The sequence below is a fragment of the Sparus aurata genome, chromosome 24 (assembly GCF_900880675.1).
Source record: "Sparus aurata chromosome 24, fSpaAur1.1, whole genome shotgun sequence".
Taxonomy (NCBI): Eukaryota; Metazoa; Chordata; class Actinopteri; order Spariformes; family Sparidae; genus Sparus; species Sparus aurata.
This window is the reverse complement of record NC_044210.1, coordinates 11,338,987-11,356,823: the sequence shown is the minus strand read 5'-3', so window position 1 is coordinate 11,356,823 and position 17,837 is coordinate 11,338,987. Positions and strand designations below refer to the sequence as shown.

At 43.3% G+C, this 17,837-nt stretch overlaps 1 protein-coding gene across 4 annotated transcripts in view; it reads right to left on the bottom strand.

Moving 5' to 3' along the window:
* Positions 1-2,479: 2,479 nt before the first annotated feature.
* runx1 (RUNX family transcription factor 1) overlaps positions 2,480-17,837 on the bottom strand; it is a 48,680-nt gene continuing 33,322 nt past the window's right edge. For 2 of the 4 annotated variants that reach the window (XM_030410358.1, XM_030410359.1), the window contains 5 exons: positions 12,024-12,128; positions 10,500-10,703; positions 6,760-6,870; positions 4,161-4,307; positions 2,480-4,065 (listed from right to left, as the gene is read on the bottom strand). In XM_030410358.1, coding sequence (XP_030266218.1) covers positions 3,518-4,065; positions 4,161-4,307; positions 6,760-6,870; positions 10,500-10,703; positions 12,024-12,128 — 1,115 coding nt within the window. In that variant the 3' untranslated portion in view covers positions 2,480-3,517. The remainder of the gene's footprint in view (positions 4,066-4,160; positions 4,308-6,759; positions 6,871-10,499; positions 10,704-12,023; positions 12,129-17,837) is intronic. The other 2 variants (XM_030410360.1, XM_030410361.1) reach the window with 1 other exon arrangement.

Sequence of the window (17,837 nt, the reverse complement as noted above, 5' to 3'; positions counted from 1 at the left end):
CTGTTGTCCCTCATGGATTTTCCCCTGCCATCACCACCTCTGTCCCTCTGTCACAGTGATTAATAGGACATTATGTAAATGTTGACTCCCTGTTAATTTCTCCCTCGTTTGTCATTACGGGGGGTCATCAATCACATCTGAAGCTCAGCCAAGCGCCATGTGATGGCTGCTGGTAGGAAATCAATTCTGGTATCTGTTGGGAGGCTCAAAAAGAGAAAACTGAAAACTGGAGCCTTAAGCATCAAAAATTGTGATTTTTGCAGGGCTGCTGAAATAATATGTCCTCAACCCACAAAGGGACATAAATTAAACCCCACAAGCCATGTATATGCATCATTCGCTGGTTTTCTTGACAGTATTTTACTATGGACCCACTGGAAACACACAAAGAGTTCAGCCCTGAAGAAAAACTGAACTCTTTTCCTCAGGACCATCCTGAACATTGGGGTGTCGTAGTGTGATTAGACCACTAGATGTCGCTGTTCACCAAAGATAAATGTCCTGTTAAAGCCAGCTGTCCTGCAAGATGATCTCGCTCAATCATTTCAAACTATTCTCTTATGTCCAACTTGAGTCTCTGAAAAAAAAAAGAAAATGTTCCGCATGTATTGTTCATTTTAAAGGTTTTCTTCAGAGTGGATTAACTATTAAAATGTATGATGTACAAGAGTAAAGAGGAAACAACCGCTGGAAGTGCATGTTTCAAGCTAAAACACTCCAGTATGACTTGAAAACGGTCAACAGTAACAAACAGTGCATGTTATTTATGATGAATGGGAAAAAATGCAAAATACTGCTGAAGTCTGTAAGTTCTGTGTTATATAAAAGTACAATTTAACAGACATCTCCATCCCTTGTTGTGTTAGCGTGAAACAAATATAGGACTTAATTGGTCCTGTTCATCCCCTCTGTGACGCGAGGCCTCAATGAGCCGCCTCCATCGTTTCCAATTCTTGTAAACAAATTGATCCTTATCGAGCTCATCTCAGCACGACCTCTGCGATGTGATCAGCCTCCATTCAAAACATCCACCTCTGCCTTATTCGAGTGAGAAACCTTAATCACTCCCCAAAAGCTGCTTTTGTTGCCAATGCGTCGAATGATTTTGTGGGATTGTTGAACGGTATCTGGGGATGAGGGGTCTGAGTATGCTTGATATAAGCTAGCTCATGGTTAGTCTCTTTTCAGCGACGTTCATGGTGCCGTTGTCAGTTGTACATGTGGAAAGTGGCAAAAAATACTTGTCGAATGCAGAGCCCCCAGTCGTGATGTCAGAAAATGTGATAGAAAGCGGTTTCCGATGCTCCCGTTGAGGCCTACTGAACCCTTAACCTCCTCAAATCAGCAACATTCACACGCTTCTCGCAGTGATTAGCGAGCTGAGAAGGGGGAAGTAGTTTGATCTTTTACAAAGGTTGTGCGCTGCTATTGATATTTGTACGAGAATAGTTGATCGTGTAATAGTTCGCTTTGAGTGCGCTGACGCCCTTTGCTCGGACTTCCTCATGTTGCACGGTCGAGAAAATACACCCTGGGCCTTTCCCAGTCGTGCCTGGATGTGCTGACATGGCTGCCAGAACAGATGAAGTCAGTGCTCACCTGAGTTTTTGGTGCTGAGCGCGAGGCTGCAGCACCCACAGAGGATTTTAAGGTCTGTTCACGCACATTCACGTCAGTTATTTGACACGTTTTAGATCACTGTGAGCTCTTTCTCCCAACCTTTGCCTGCAGTAGTTCAGCTTTTTATACTGTGTACTCACTGTCTGGCTGCAATCACTTCACCTTTATTTAGCAACCCCTGTGTGTGTGTGTGTGTGTGTGTGTGTAAACTGGCAGAGAAGGCAAGCTAGGGCTTGTCTGTTTGCCTGTAGAAATTCCTCCATGTTCAGGAATAGCAATGGATGAAATGTCGACGTGTGTGTGGTTTGGCATAGATACAGGTGTCAGCATGCAGCACAGATTTTTAAATTAAGAGAACTGAAAGGCCTCAAACATTGTTTCGTTTTCTCACAAGCCTTGTGATTTAAAACATGACAATACATTTACCTTCACCTCCTTTTTACCTTTACACCTTTTAACTCCTAATTTTGGTTTTAAGTGTAATAATTTGGATTTCTTATCCAAATGTTGCCTTTTAGCTCATAATTCTGACATTTTATCTCATACTTGTGATTTATTATCTCATAGTTATGACTTATTATCTCATAGTTATGACTTTTTATCTCATAATTTTGATTTTTTTTATCAAAATGTTGGCTTTTATCTCATAATTACGACATTTTATCTCATAAACATGACTCTTTACGTCATAATTCTGAATTTTTATCTTGTAATTTTGACATTCTATCTCATAATCTTACTTTATATCTCATAATTACCACTTTTAATATTTTTTTCATGCAGCTTGGTTTTCATTTGAATTTTTTTCTTCATTTGGCGGGAAATGGGCTTCGATACGAATCAGACGACGGGACAAGAGTTGTATTTTCTTCACAAGAATATTTATATAAATCAAAACCAAATGTGCACAATCAACAATGTCAAAATAAATCTGCTCTTTGTGTGTGTGTGTGTGTGTGTGTGTGAGACAGAGAGAGGGGGGGGTGATGAAAACATGATCAAATGCAGGTGTCATTTACAGTCATGGTTATAATACAGTACAAACTGACAGTGGATCATGTGTAAATGTGACACATACACACGCACACACACCTGAAATGCAACCAGAAAATGGTATTGTATGAATAAATTAAAGTATCTAAGAAAACGCCATGCTGTCAGACATTGGAAAATCAGATTAAAGCATCTGGGAGTGAAGCTGCTGAAGGAAGGTAATCTAATCTAACAAAGTGTGTCCGATTTTGTCTCGGGAGCCATAAAAGGTTTGTTTCTTTATCTTCTCCAAGAGATAATGGGCTCTAAAAATGTCTGACCGAGGAGAAAAAAGAGACGATGTGACAATGGAGGAGTGTAACAATGATAGACGAAGGTAAAAACAAACAGGCCATCCACAATATTTGGCATGAGCAAATCTTTTCACAACACCAACAACATTTATGAGGAAGAAGTCTTGTTATTTTACAAAGGAAGCTGATTTCGGGTCAGTCCAGTGCTGCTGCATGCACTCCGTCAGTGTAAAACCAAAATGTTAGCCCGCTTCTCTCGGCTCGTCCTTCGCTCTTCTCTGGAGTCCTGAGAGTGAGACTGGGAGGTCCACTCTCTGCTATCTGTTGGCTAATGCACCTGTCAGTCATTCTTGTTTTTCAATGGCCAACATTGTTTGTCAGTAGATGGTTTTAAAGTGGGCGTGCTCGTCCGGCTCCTGGTCAAGTGATGGACGAATAAAACTGGGAGGAGGCTTGTGACAAAAGTAGAATCACATCACACTTTCTTTGTCATTTAACTGAGATCATTTCATCCTGTTTCGGATTGTCCGCCATCACGTGACCAGGCTGTCGCCGTTAATGAACGTACCCACTCCGCGCCGTTTAAAGTGTCCTCCACCACCGTGGCCGGCTCAGTAAGGTCTCCACACGGCTTCAGCGGCTGCCATGTTTGTCGGGGAGCTACTGTGGCTAGACTCCACCTCCACACCCACTCCTTCATTCTGATTGGGCAGAGATGGGTGCAGGAGGGAGGAGCCTGTGGAGGCGTTGGTGCACGGCGGCAAGATCCTCGGCGGTGAGCGCGAGTCGCTGCTGCCTCCGCCTCCTGCCATCATGGAGAACTGGTACGAGCCGGCGGCGGTGGAGTAGTACAGGTGGTACGGCGAGGAGGTGGACTGGAAGGGCCCGTTCTGGGCCTGATGGGGGGTGTTGGCCGGATAGGGAGGAGGCAAGTAGGTGTGGTACCTCCCAGCAGGAGTGGTTGCCATGGCTGTTGCCATGGTAATACCAAGGGCGCCATTGGAGACAGGGTTGTGAGAGGGAGTGTAGGTGAAGGCGGCCGCTGTGGGAGGGTAGTGGACCCGAGGGTCGGAGAACCGTGAGTCAGGCAAGGAGGGGAGCGAGGTGAAAGGTCGCTCTAAGGTCATCCTGGGGTCACCAAAGGCCGCGAGGTCAGGACCTGAGAGAGGGCAGAGGGCAAAGGTTACAGCATACTTATTTTACTGTCAGGTTTCTATGTGTGTACAGAGGTGTGTGTGTGTGTGTGTGTGTTACCTGTAAGTCGTGAAGACAAGTCACTGAGCGTGGATCGACCAGGAGAAAGCGGATTGGCTGTGTGGACAGTGGGCGTGGTGATCTGGCCCAGGTAGGGGTATGACTGGTCGTAAGACCAAGATGGAGACGACTGCATCTGTCTGGAATCTGAGAGAGAAAGATAAAGTTTTTTTTATTTTCTTTGAACTACAAGTCTACATTTTCTATTTTATCATTCCATCAGTGGAAACAGCGAACAGACAACTCAAACAACAAGCTCTTTGTGTAACTGAGATGATTACAAAACACTTTCTTCACCACATTGTCATCATTTATCAGTGTTTTTACCTGGAAAGTAACTCAGTACATTTACTCGAGTAGTGTATAAGTACAAACTCAAGGTTTTTTACTTGAATATTTCCATTTAATGGAACTTTATACTTCTACTCCACTACATGTCAGAGGTAAATATTGTACTTTTTAACTCCACTGCATTTGTCTGACAGCTTTAGTTACTGATTACTTTTCAGATTACCTTCCTGCTCAGTGAAAAGTAAAATAATCAAATAAATGAAGTGGAGTAAAAAGCACGATGTTTGCCTTCAAAATGTAGTGGAGTGGGAGTATAAAGTAGCAGAAACTGTAAAATACTCAAGTAAAGTAAAAGTACCTGAGAATTGTACTTGAGTAAATGTAGTGAGTTACATTCCATCAGTGGAGGGTTTTGACAACACCTCATGGCTTTGTTCAGCAAAAAGCTACATATGAGCTTTAAGTTTAGGATCGTTCATCAGTTTTGTTTTGGCCCAGAAAACATCTCATCTTTAACTTTACATACGTGTATTAACAGCATATTAAAGAACAATAAGCATGTGCAGAAGTCCTATTTGAAAAAAGGCTGATTTAAGCTGATTTAAATGAACTTGAGACAGAAGAGTTTGATAGTGAGAGAACAGAAGAAAGAGAGATGGAGGAGAGGAAGCAATTAACTTAGTGTGGGGGTGGACGGATGAAGGGGAGGGCTGTGTGTGTGTGTGTGTGTGTGTGTGTTTGTGTGTGTGTGTGTGCGTGCGTGTGTGTGAGAGCTCTTTCATTCAATCCAGTCTTTTTCCCCACAGTCTAATAAATGGCACTGATCACCCACAGACTTGCAGACAAGAGTGTGTACATACGTGTGTGTGCTTTGCGCATGTGTGTGTGTGCAGACAGACGAGGAGGCGAACTGTACACAGCAGCCAAGACGTCAATGAAGGCTTTTCAAGTCTCGCCAAGAGCTCTCCCATGCATTGACGTGTGTGTGTGTGTGTGTGTACGTGTGTGTGTGTGTGTGTGCGCTGTATCTGGGTGGTGGTGAAGCCCAGGCCCCGTGCCAAGCCCCCTCCTTTCCTGGCTTCTCTCCCCTGGCAGAGTGCACTAATGTGGGGCAGGAGTCACAGGCGGCCTGCTGCTCGGAAACAGAGCTAGAACGGCTAGAACTGCATCTCCGTGGTGTTTTATGGTCGGCAAATGAATGTCAGAAATAATGCGACGCCAATTATACGTATTATGTGTAAACCAAATATACAAATGTCAAGAAACAGAAGGTTTGTGGTGGCTGCTGCTCTTGCATTTCCAAGATACATTGAAGGATTTAGTATTTCTTAATGAGTTGAGAACATTATCCACTCTCCTAAGAGTAAAAGACTTTGGATTATCTTATAAAATACATTGTCACATAGCTGAAAACAGGGCTCATTAAAAGCTGAAGACAGATATGTAGAAGGTCAGGCTGTGTCGTGCCATGTGTGTGGCACCCCTCGCTCTGTATTTGTTACACAGTAAGGGGTTCATTCAGAGGGTCAACAAGAGGCTTGAAGCTTTCTTTTTTTTGTTGTAATTGCATGAGGCACAAACAACCTAAAATGACCGAAATGTTCTTTTGGAACACTATTTGACATCAACATCAAGTTTTTAGTCCCATCTGCTAACAGGAAGGGGTTGTGATTTATGGTGATTGAGAGGTTTTGGCTTCATTTTTTGGGGAGCTGTCATGTCGTCCTATATGTCAGCGGGTGTGTATCAACTGTCTTTACAAAGGATCTGTCTTCAAGTCCAGATGAAATGAAATCCTTTTAGATCACATTGTGCCAGGTCAGATCCAATCATGTGTTCTTCTTGTTAAACACAATACAACGTCGGCTTAACGTAGGCTTGAACCAACCATTGAAATCACAATATCAACTCATCAATCAATGTTATTGATGGGTACGGAAGCTAGACACACTCACTTTGCCCCATATATAAACCAGCCAATCCCAGCTCAACAGACACTAATACAAGCTGGAAGTTGCCAACCTGTCCTCACCAGAGAAATAGCCGTATATTTGCATTTATTGTTAGGCGGTGACACTTAATGAACATAACTATGAGGGGAGCAAAGGAGGCAGTCAGGTGAAGTAGTGTAAGAGAGACAAAGTCAAGGAGGAGGTCTGGTGGCTGGGGCAAACAAAAAGACAGTCAGTAGGAGAATGCTGATGATGCACCGCGTGAAAACAAAAGTCATTGATGAATTATTCCAAGTTACGTAACGGACTCAAATTTCGTCATGTACATAACGTCACACTTTGCATAAATGCCATACTTATTTGTTGCTGTGCGAAGGGTTGTTTACGTGTCGCTCTGGGAGTCATTGGCAATCGACCTTTCCAGTCGTTTAGATACGAGGATGTGTTGGAAATTAGGAACGATTGAACTGAAAAATGAAAACAGCACAAAGCGAGAGAGTGAACTGACAGAATATTAAAGGGGGTTTTGGTCTGTATGCACTTATCAGTTGAAATGATGTATGCAACGCTTTTCTTAAGCTCTCATAATATGAATATAACATACTTTATTCATGTTTTACTGAACTTTTCCTAATTTTATTGAATAATGTGCGTATTAAGTTTAAGTAAAGCAAGACAAACACTCTTAACATCTTCTTGCTGTATTGTTACTCTTGATTTCATCTGTACTTTTATCATGTGTCACCACTCTGTGTATTTTACATCTGTTATGAGCTGTAAGTGGTTTGGCAGCGGAGGGAGCGTAGACTTTTACTGCCCCGCCACACATGTGCAGAACGAAGCGCCGGGCGCGCACGCACATGAGCGCATTACATTACATTGTTGTACAGTATTCATTACTCACAGTTTGGACGTTTTGAGAAGTGAAATGAGGGAAGACGATTGTTAAAGGAGAAATGAAAGCAGAGCGGGAGGGGGTGATGGTGGGGGAGAGAGGAGGAAAGAAAGGGGAAGAGAAAGAAAAAGAGAGTGGCTTAATAACGGTTTCCTATTGCTATTTTCATTTTTAGAGGGATCAGAAAAAAATAGAGAAAGCAGGAAACAGTCTAACTACAGTGTGCTGGTGTTTTTGCTCGGTCTCTCGCCACTCCTCCACATTCTTTGTTTGTTTTTACATCTCTGCTCTTTGCCAGTCAAAAGAAAAGATAATTTTCTGTAGCAAAACACGTCCGTGAGACCTACGATTACAGCAAATATAGGAGCCAATCAAGAGCTCGCATGATACCCAATGGAGGTTCACTCTGGAGGAGAGAGTCGGATGGAGAGCCAGAGCTTCTGGAGGAGTAAACACCCGGAGAGTGTTGGTAACATTTGGGATAATTTACTGCATTTAATGCCCAGTCACGGCCCAATAATGAAAGTATTGCAATAGTTATATATTTACTGCATTATGTTCTGGGTGTCTATAGCAATATTCCTGGAAAAAAAATGCTCTATTAAGTTACTGCTAATGCAAACTGAACATTTCCGACTGCTGCGGCTTCACATTAAAAGCATTTAACTGATGAAACATGAGTATGAGGTGGTCAACGGGAACACTGTTCATCAAAAATGCTTCTCAGTAAAGTAACCAGCTCCTTTCACTGTGTCCTGCTGCATGTGCAGCTTAACATAAATTCACCATGATGATGGAAAAAGACGAATTATTGCCTGACTTCTTTATTAAAATGACAACAATTAGTGTTTCTGCACCCACAATCGTTTGACTTGTAGTATTGGACTGCATTTGCTGTTTCCACCAATAATTACATGTGTCGCCAAATCAACCAGGACTGAAATCTCTGAGCTGTCCACTATAAAGTAAATCACAAATCTTATTAACAGTAACCTTTAGCTCAAATTCTGACAGTTACACATTTGCTTTAAATTTTTTTTCTCCCACAGTAGCACTTCCTGCCAGCTGACTCTCATTTCCTCCTTAAGGCCCAACTTGCTTCCTCCCTTGCAAGCACACAGACACACACATGCAAATGCACACACAAGAAACAAGTGCGTAAACACACACACACGCGCTCGCGCGGCGTCACTACCACAGAAGTCGGAAGAGGAACAGATACCGTCTTTTCGGTGCCACATGGGGTATCCAGGGCAACCGCAACACACACTCTCACAGGTACACACAAAAGCAATACACACACACAGACCACAATGGATCTCACCAAAACCACAAGGAGGAACAATGAGGTTTGATACAAGCGCGCACACACACACACACACACACACACACACACACACACACACACACTGTTTTTAGAGGCTGTAAATGATTTTACATTAAATATTAATCTGCACATTAGCACTATAAATGTTAACTGACAAATCTTCGTACTCTTCAGTAAATCAAAAAGGGGAACCTCTCACACACACGGTTAGCGGGTAAGGCTTCATTTTCCGAGGCCCTTGAACTAACCATCTCAGCATCAGAGCCAGTCACCCCGTAACAGTGCTGTGCTTCATGCTAAGCTAAGCTAATTTCTGGCTGTAGCTTCTTATTTGACAACAGACATGAGCGTGGTATCATCTCATCGCTCTCTATTGGAAAGTGAATATGCTTATTTCCCAAAATTATGTTCCCTGAAGGAAGTTAAAGTGGTTTGGACAGTGCTCCCACTGTTGAATCATGACCTGGTCATGGACTGTGACTAGTGCAGTTAAGTCCTTAAATGTCCATGCGAGACAGTTTTTTCCACTGAAAACGCTGATTAACTGTCTCACCGACTCTACCACGTTACATACAGCCTGGCTGATATCCTCACCACACAGTTTCTGAGTTATCCCTCACAATTAAGTCAGATTCTGAAAAGACAGAAAGAGGGAATTTCTTTAAGTTCGTCATTGGAGCAGAAAATTACGCTGGTGTGGTTTTTACCTCCAAGATATAAGGCACAGAAATAAACTTTGTGGAAATCATTTTCTCTTCAAACAATTAGTGTTCAGGTTTCCATGCAGCATGAATCCTGCGTGACTCAAAGAAATCATTGTTCCGGTGGCCTCGCTGGTGTAATGTGCTGTACTTCATAATCCAACCACATGGGCTGATTATGTCCTGTTTTATGCAACTGACTACAACTTGGATTAAAGGACATTTTTTTTCCAACCTAAACTTCATTAAAATAAGGATTCCCTTCATATAGACCAATAGACAGCCTACATTATCACATTTAAACCCCAGAAACCGCAGCAAACCAGTGCAGTGTAACTATGCAATGGCTAGTGGGACATTATTAGCCACAGACTCTGGTCTTATGTGAAGTCATGTCTGACTAACCTGTGCGTTTCCTGTTTTCTTAAAATGTTTCATAATTTCTAAAACAATTACTTCATTCGGTTATGTTTGATCTTATCGAGAAATTAGAGCAGTTTCTCAATACCTAAGCTAAAACTGCAGCTGAGGTGGTAAAACGTGTCTGACATTGATTGTTGGGTTGGTTGATTCATGGTTCCTCCTGCCCATATTTGCACTGTCTGGATAGACCAGGAAAAACAAAGCGTCTTTGACTGGCTTGTATTCATAAGACACCTTTCCTGATGGGGGTAAATCAGGTTTTTGGTTTCCTTTACGCCTATCTGAAGTCGGAGGATGTTGTTTCGGTTGTGGGAGATGAATAACAGCATATGTATCCTTTAGAGTTAAATCAGAAAAATGTGACAGACTTTAGCACCTAGAAGTCACATCGAAAAATCCCATATAATCCTCATTTTTAGTCGGGTGCAGAGCCAGACCTGCTGGAGGAATAAACACCCGGAGTCACATCGGATTCTGGTCTGATCTGGAGTAGTTACCATCAAGAGGAGAGCTACGGGATTACTTTTAACCTTTTGAAATTAAAAAGTGATTTATCCTCACTCCCATTTATCAACCCGACTGTAGCAGCATAGCTTCGCACCTCGAAGTCCTGTTTAAAGGTCCCATTTAATTTTTTAGGTTCATACTTTTATTTTGGCAGCCTGGTTCACATTGACTTTGGTTCAACTACTGGAAACAATATGACACATAAAGCATGTCTGCGCCTTCGCTTCTTTTCTATGCTCTTACCAGCGGTTATCTGAGCGTGCGAGGGACTGGAGAAGGTTGCGGAGTTGATCCCTGCGGACTGGCGGGCGTTGGCGGAGGATTGGTGGTGATGGTGGTGGGGAGGCGTCACCCTCATCGAGCTCCGCCTCAGATGCTCCAGCTCCGTCAGCCTCTCGGAGAAAGCCAGGGTGCCCGGTTTGACCTCGTCCATCTTCTGGCGATGACCTGGGAGACAGACGTGACATTACTTTCCAGCCAGAGATCTCTAGAGGTGATTTGTGAGCAGCAGATTATTTCATGCTTGAAATCTGATTACATAAGCCAGGGATTACAGTAACAGTTACAGCCCAACGCGGGCTATAACAATGTTCTGACTTTGTTAACACACTCTGTCTGATATTGCGATCGGGAATCTGACGATGGGCGCCGCATAGGGGTCTGGCTGTCTCTTTGTGAGTGTGTGTGTGTGTGTGTGTGTGTGGTGGTCTGTCACGCTGTCTGTGGTGTTGGCTGCACTTCAAAGCCCTGAGACTGAGCTCCAGTTACAGGCACTTCCTCCCAATGGGGGAAGTGTGCATGTGTGTGTATTTATACTGTGTGTGTGTGTGTGTGTGTGTGTGTGTGTGTGTGTGTGTGTGTGTGTGGGCGAGTTAGAGACGAGTGATGGTTATTCACAGCTGAGCGGAGCTGGCAGGAGTCTTCCTCTCTTTCTGTCACCTCGCCTCTGACTCCTCTGACCGGTGTCGCTCACTTCAGTTCCATTTAAAACGGATGATAAATATTCATGTGACATATTTTTTGAGTTTATGAACAAACACAATCTGTCCTGTCGTGAGAAATCCCAGTGTTTCATCACACTGAGTGGGAGAGGAACTCGGTGTTGCATCAGGTTCCTTTTTGACTCATCTGAGAGTTTGTCTGTAGGGGTTAGAGGCTTGTCTTCACTGGGGATCTAGTTGGTTTGTTGACTTCAGTTCAGCAATGTGATGAATAGCCTTTTCAGTTTTGAAGTGATCAAATAAAAACTCACTTATACAACTCTGAAGACGCTCAAAGAAAGTGCATATTAAAGGTGCAATATGTGGGAATTTTATAAAAATAAACATTCTAAAAGCTACCGAAATTATCAAGAGAATATCAATAAAAACTGTTGTTTTTTTTATTATGAAGATTATGTGCTGTGTTGCAGAGATACCTAATGAAGTTAGCATGCTAACCTTCTCAGTGTCGGGCTCAGTTAGCATGCTAACCAGTTAGCCTCATCCCATCCCGGTCGAAAGCTCCTGCGCTAACGGTGTAAACACCAACACCAACACTACTGTGGTGCCAAGCTCCCAGTGCGAACCGCCAGCTGCACAGCTAACTGAGCTAACTAACCAAGGGCGGCTACATCTGACAGCTACAGTTAGCAGCAGTTAGCGGTTACTCTACCCCCTATTTGTTCTCACGTATTGCACCTTTAAGATCAAATATGACATGAATCTCTGCGTGTTAATAGCTGCTGAGGAGGACGAATGTCAACACTTGTGTGTCGGTGTCACTCACGTCGTGGTTCTCTGGGACCGTCCACTGTGATTTTAATGGCTCTCTGGTACGTGGCCACCTGAGGAGGGTTGGTGAACACTGTGATGGTGAGAGTGAAGCTCTTCCCTAGGAGGAAAAAAAAGGGGAGAGGAACGGAGAACGGGGAGGGAAAAAACATTCTCATTAGCATTAGGATCTTTTTCAAGTTATACTCTCCTCTGTCGTCGAGTTCTTTCCTCTCTCCCTCCCTCCCGTTCTCCCCAAATATCCTCTCGGCCTGTTTAATGCATTAAGTAAAGTAAGTCATGGACCCCCAGACAGGAATAAACCAGATGCCACACACACACTCACGCACACCTACACTCACATGCACACACAAAACCCCTGACAAGATGAATAAAGAGAAAGGCCACGGCATGCTAATCCATCACGTACTGTGAGACGATGAGTGAGGGTCGACCATGTGTGTGTATATGTGTTTCATTAGGTCAATGCCGCCGCGTTGTTTATGTCACGGATCAAATTCTATGACGACTTTTATGAATGTGTGGTAGCCGCGCGGCTAACTGAGCTAAGTGGCCGTCCAGGCTCCATTCAGCTCGACCTCAGCACCACGTCAGTCCACTTCTTTTCGCCTCTTTTTTAATTAGCCAGCAGTTAAGTGGAGCCCGACACTGAGAAGGTGGTCAGAGCCACCGCAATGCCTCTCCGATAACCTGTCGGTGTCATCACGGAGACTATGTCCATGTAAAGACTGACATTGAATAGTGCCGCATTGTTTGTTATGACGAAAGTTTAATGTGCCTAATTGTGACTGAACCATGGTCACTTATTTCAATAAATAAACACTTTTAAATATCTTGTAGCTAATGTTAGAATCTTATATTAATTAGCCCCCTGTTGCTGTGGTGACTTGCAGCCTAAAAGCAGTCAGAGCACTGATTTAGAAAAGAGAATAAAGTGTCGACCATAACTATGCCGAACACGTCCTGATATACAATTTTAAGGGACACCCGCCAGCCAATCGGAACCGAGGGGTTTAATTTGACCGTGGTATAATCCAAAAATATCGGCCATAAAAACCTGTATCAGTTGAACCCCGGTTATATCTGAGAACAAATATATATACGTTCACTGTAACAAGCGTTTGTCTACACATTCAGAGGGCTGTTCGTGTGTGTGTGTGTGGCTGTCGCTGCCAGCCTCGGCTTTGGAATCAGCGATCACTCAACACTATGCTTGCTGCTGAGACACACACACACACACGTGCGGACCACCGCTGTCGTTGTGTGCCAGGGCCGGAGTAAAGTTACCGCATGCAGACAGTCTGATGCCACACAAACAGCAGACACATGTGGGTAGCGCCAGGTGTTACTCTCACTTCTCTCATTCCCTTCCCTCTCTCTTCGAACATTTCCCTTCGACAGTATCACAGAGAGCATATGAACATTTACTAGTTTACAAGTTATACCGATGATAAATTAAAGGAGATCTATTGTGCTTTTTTTGTTTAGTCCCATTCCTTCAGTGTTTTATAGGATCTTGCACATGTGAAAACGTCTTGAAAGTTAAGAAGCTCCTCTCTCCCACAGAAAACACTGCCCCTGAAACGCCTCGTCAGTAGCGTCAACTTTGTGATATCGCGCTACATCACTGTGGTACACGTTTGCATAATTTATGCCTAACGTCGCGGTAGAATTAAAGCCAACCAGAGGCTGAAACCGCGACAGAGCCGGTTTGGGGACACGTCGAGGGGTCGCTGGCTCGTGCCTGTGTTAGCCGACCAATCAGAGCAGACTGAGCATCAGGTGCTGCAGCAACACGACAGTATGAGAAAAGTTGTGCGTTTTATGCTAACCTATTCTAGTAGTAACCCAAAAACAACATTATGAACCTGTATATGAGCATAATACTGTATGTCTCTTTTAAAACTACGAGCTACAGGTGGGGATATCTGACTTTTTACTTGTCTGCATGAAGGGCACACTACCTCCTGCACTGAACTCTGATCTGAACATGAAAGCAAATCTAAGTTTCATGGTCGGGTGACGCTGTTGTAACCCTCCTTCGACTATGAAAGCAGGTAAACTGCCATGTTAACATCTGTCCTGTTTACTCGCCGAAGCGGTTGATTCAGATCGGTATGCGTTGTCCTTTGTGCCACACAAAAACATTAAGTTTACACCCCACCTGACTCGCACAGACTGGCACTGTGCCACACTGGAGGCCACTAGAGGGAGTGTTATCACCCAAAACCCTCCAACATGTCATCGACTGTCCCAGCATGCCGCACTACACATCGTACCTTTTTTATGCTGTATATTCTGCGGCATACATGGTGTATAGAGCTGTGTGCAAAAAAGTAAATTGTGTAGAGCAAATTGTATACAGTGCGGAGGAACACGGTGTGTGTTTTTGTTGCAGGTTGTTTACACAGAGAGAGTTTACAGTAAGAGATTTTGGGCTGATAGAGGGAGACAGGAGGAGGGAGAGAACAGCTGAGGGCTTTGTGTCTGTTGTGTCTATCTGCCAGCCGGTGGCATCACACACACACACACACACACACACACACATACACACACACACACACACACCCACACGCGCACACACACACACACACACACACACACACACACACTCACACACACACACTCCTGGCAAAAGTGTTTTCCGGGACTTTCTTTCTAATCACCCCTATGTGTCTCTCACTCTCTACAGATAAGAGTGTATTTCACACATGAGGTGAGCTGTGTGTGTGTGTGTGTGTTCATATATGTGTGTACGTGCGTGTGTGTGTGCATCATGTCAGGGCTTGCTGAGTCAGAGGTCGTCTGGTTTTGCCCACAATAAGCCGATCGGACGGAATCTCGTATTTACGCCGTCTTCAACAAAGCAACGTGTGTGTGTGTGTGTGTGTGTGTGTGTGTGTTCCTGGAATAACAAGGTGACTGTTTGTGTCGTGTGTGTGCGCGCATGTGTTCACACACAGTCAGATATTGTGAAAGAGAAAAATGATGGTCCTGTTTAAAAGAGGAACTACAAGAGAGACTGGCTGCACACACACACACACACACAGATAAAGCTGTAGTAGGCTGAAACATCATATGAAACAAACACACAAGACTTGACCGGTATTGCATCATCTGTCCTCGCCGGTGTCGTAGTGTTTGTCGCACTGATCAACTCTTGATTTAGTCGCTCTGCTTTACATATTTCCCTGTTTTTGTTTCTGTCGCTTGTTTGTAGCTGATAGACACAACCGCACTTTTTAACCACAAACATGTTGCATGAAATAACTTCCTTGATCTTCATCTTAACATGTTTCACTGGTAGGAATATTGTCCATACTGGGCAATATATCCTTATTATATCATTATACTTTGGCACAAATGTCGTATTTTCCTTGTATTTTGAAAGGCTGCATTGCAGTAAAGTGATGTAATTCAACCGAATTGTTGCCTGTACCCACTCGGTCATTATATCCACATTAAGATATTGTGAAAGTACCAACATTTCACTTGACAATGTTGCCGCAAAATCGATATATCGGGGTATCTGGTCAAAAATAAAAGAAGAAAGATGACCCCGGAAAGTTGGTTTGAGTTTGCAGCAGTTTTGCATGAACTGGCGTGGTCGGCCTCATTAAACACTGGATATGGTTTAAGAGCAACTGCACTCTGGCTTAATGTGGACGAACGGCTAAAAGATGAAGAGGAAGGGGAGTTTTCACAACATTTGGTTAAATTAGGATGTTGTTTTAAGCTGCGTGCTCCACGAATTGTCAAGCAGATCTGAAGCGAACTGTCAGTTTGTCGCAGAAAGAAAAAAAAAAACGTTTTTATCATGCGTTACGGGAAGAATCCAGAAAGATTCCAGCCGTAGAAACAGTTTCTTCTTCTTCTTCTTTTTCTCTGTAGGTGGAAACAGCTAGTCCGTCATGTCAGGTAGATGTTCGTTACGACAGAACTTGCCTCATTGGGCTTTACAATTTGAACAGGGAACGACATCCTCTGTCCTTATACCCCCGTTTCCGTATAGACACTTGCATGATGGAAACAGGGTTTATCTGATTTCAGGTGTAACGGTACAACTTTAGTATCCCAGCTGAAAAAAAAACGACTCTGTAAATTATCAACTTCAAAGTGAAACGGTTGAATTCACCCAGACTTTTTTTTTTCTTTTTTTTGCAGCAAGAAAAACAGCGACTCGTATGCAAATCGGCCGAGCAGCTCTACATCGCCGTAAACGCACTGTGTCAATACTGCACAAATCCTGAGCGTATCAGTGTCTCTGTATGTTGCAACTAAGTGCTTCTGCAAAAAAAACAGGCAACACTGACTAATGATGACTAAGTTTGAGATCTTTGACACTCACTCCCACCCACACACAGAAAACACACTCAGAGAAACCACTAGTCAAACCGCTAAACCACTCATTGCTATCAGCTGCAGAGACTTCCCACACACGGACGGTTAATGACATTCTAGAGGTTTTAGGTGAAGAAACTCCACTCGACATGCGGTTTGATGTGGCTGTTTATCATTCAGTGCTCAAAAACCCTGGAGGTACTCATGATTTTCTCCAGAAATCAGGATGTCAGAGCTCCAGAAACAACACAGGGCCCTCGTCACATCACACCCGGAGACAAAAACAGGCAGAATCAGACACTGTTAGCCGTTATGTTAAACGATAAGCCTGTTGTCTGTTGTTTCCTCATAAGTAATGTGAGTTTATCAAAGTTTTTTTGTTGAATTATTCTTAAAAACTACATAAACCATCCTGCTACCTCGAATACGCAAATCTGTATTCATCCCCTGCAGGAAATAGTCCCAAACAAATTTGCCCTTCTTTCCTGTTGAAGTAACTTTCGATAAAAAACTACAGTGACCAGCTGTTTCACTAAAGTATTAAACACTTTTAGAAGATGAAACGGTTACACACTTACACTTAGCTGAAAACACCACTGTGCCTCACAGTGCTGCCAGGATGGCTGTACACTCAATATACATATAATATAAAAATCAAGGGTAAGGATTAATCAAATATGAGGGTGAGTCATTCAGAAAAGGACAACAGACAAACAAACAAGAGCGTTAAAGTTGCATTTAAAAATAGTTATCGGAAAAAAGAGACGTTTAAGTTCCCCTCCACCGCGTGTTGTTATTGCAACAAGATAATAGTTAGCCTGTTAAGGGGGATATACAACTCAAATAAAACGAGAAGGACGCAGATATTATAAAACAGAAAGTTAATAATTACAGAGACAATAAGCGGAGCTATTGATAAAACCACCATGTTTTGTACCTTTTAAACTCTCCCCAGATCGAGTGATGCCGGGAGAGTGAAGCTCATTGTACTCCGCGCAGTTGCATTTGCATGAAAACAAATTTTTCTACTCCTCAACTTTCTTCATTTGAATTATACCGCGCATGATTTATTCATAAGCTCATAATTCAACGGCAGGACAGTGGAATCTGTCACATATCGACAGTTATTCCGACATTTCCATTCAGCTGGGGAGCGCTGGTCTGTTTTTTTTTTTTTTTATGTATGTGTGCGTGTGAATAAGTGAGTGTGAGCAGAGCTTGTGTACACAGGTCTGGTGTTTTAAATAGATAAGTTGGGACATTTGCCTGCGACTGATTTAGAATAACTGGTCTAGTGTGTCCGTTAAAAACAGAGAAGGGGGGGGGGGGGGACAGAGAGTGGGGGAGGCAGTCCGAGGTAGACGTTGAATGGGGTGTTAGAAGGAAGTTGTGTGAACACTGTTTTTATTCACATGTACTTCCCCTAGATTATCCATGCTGTGTTTGTGTGCTTGTGGCAAGCTGTTCA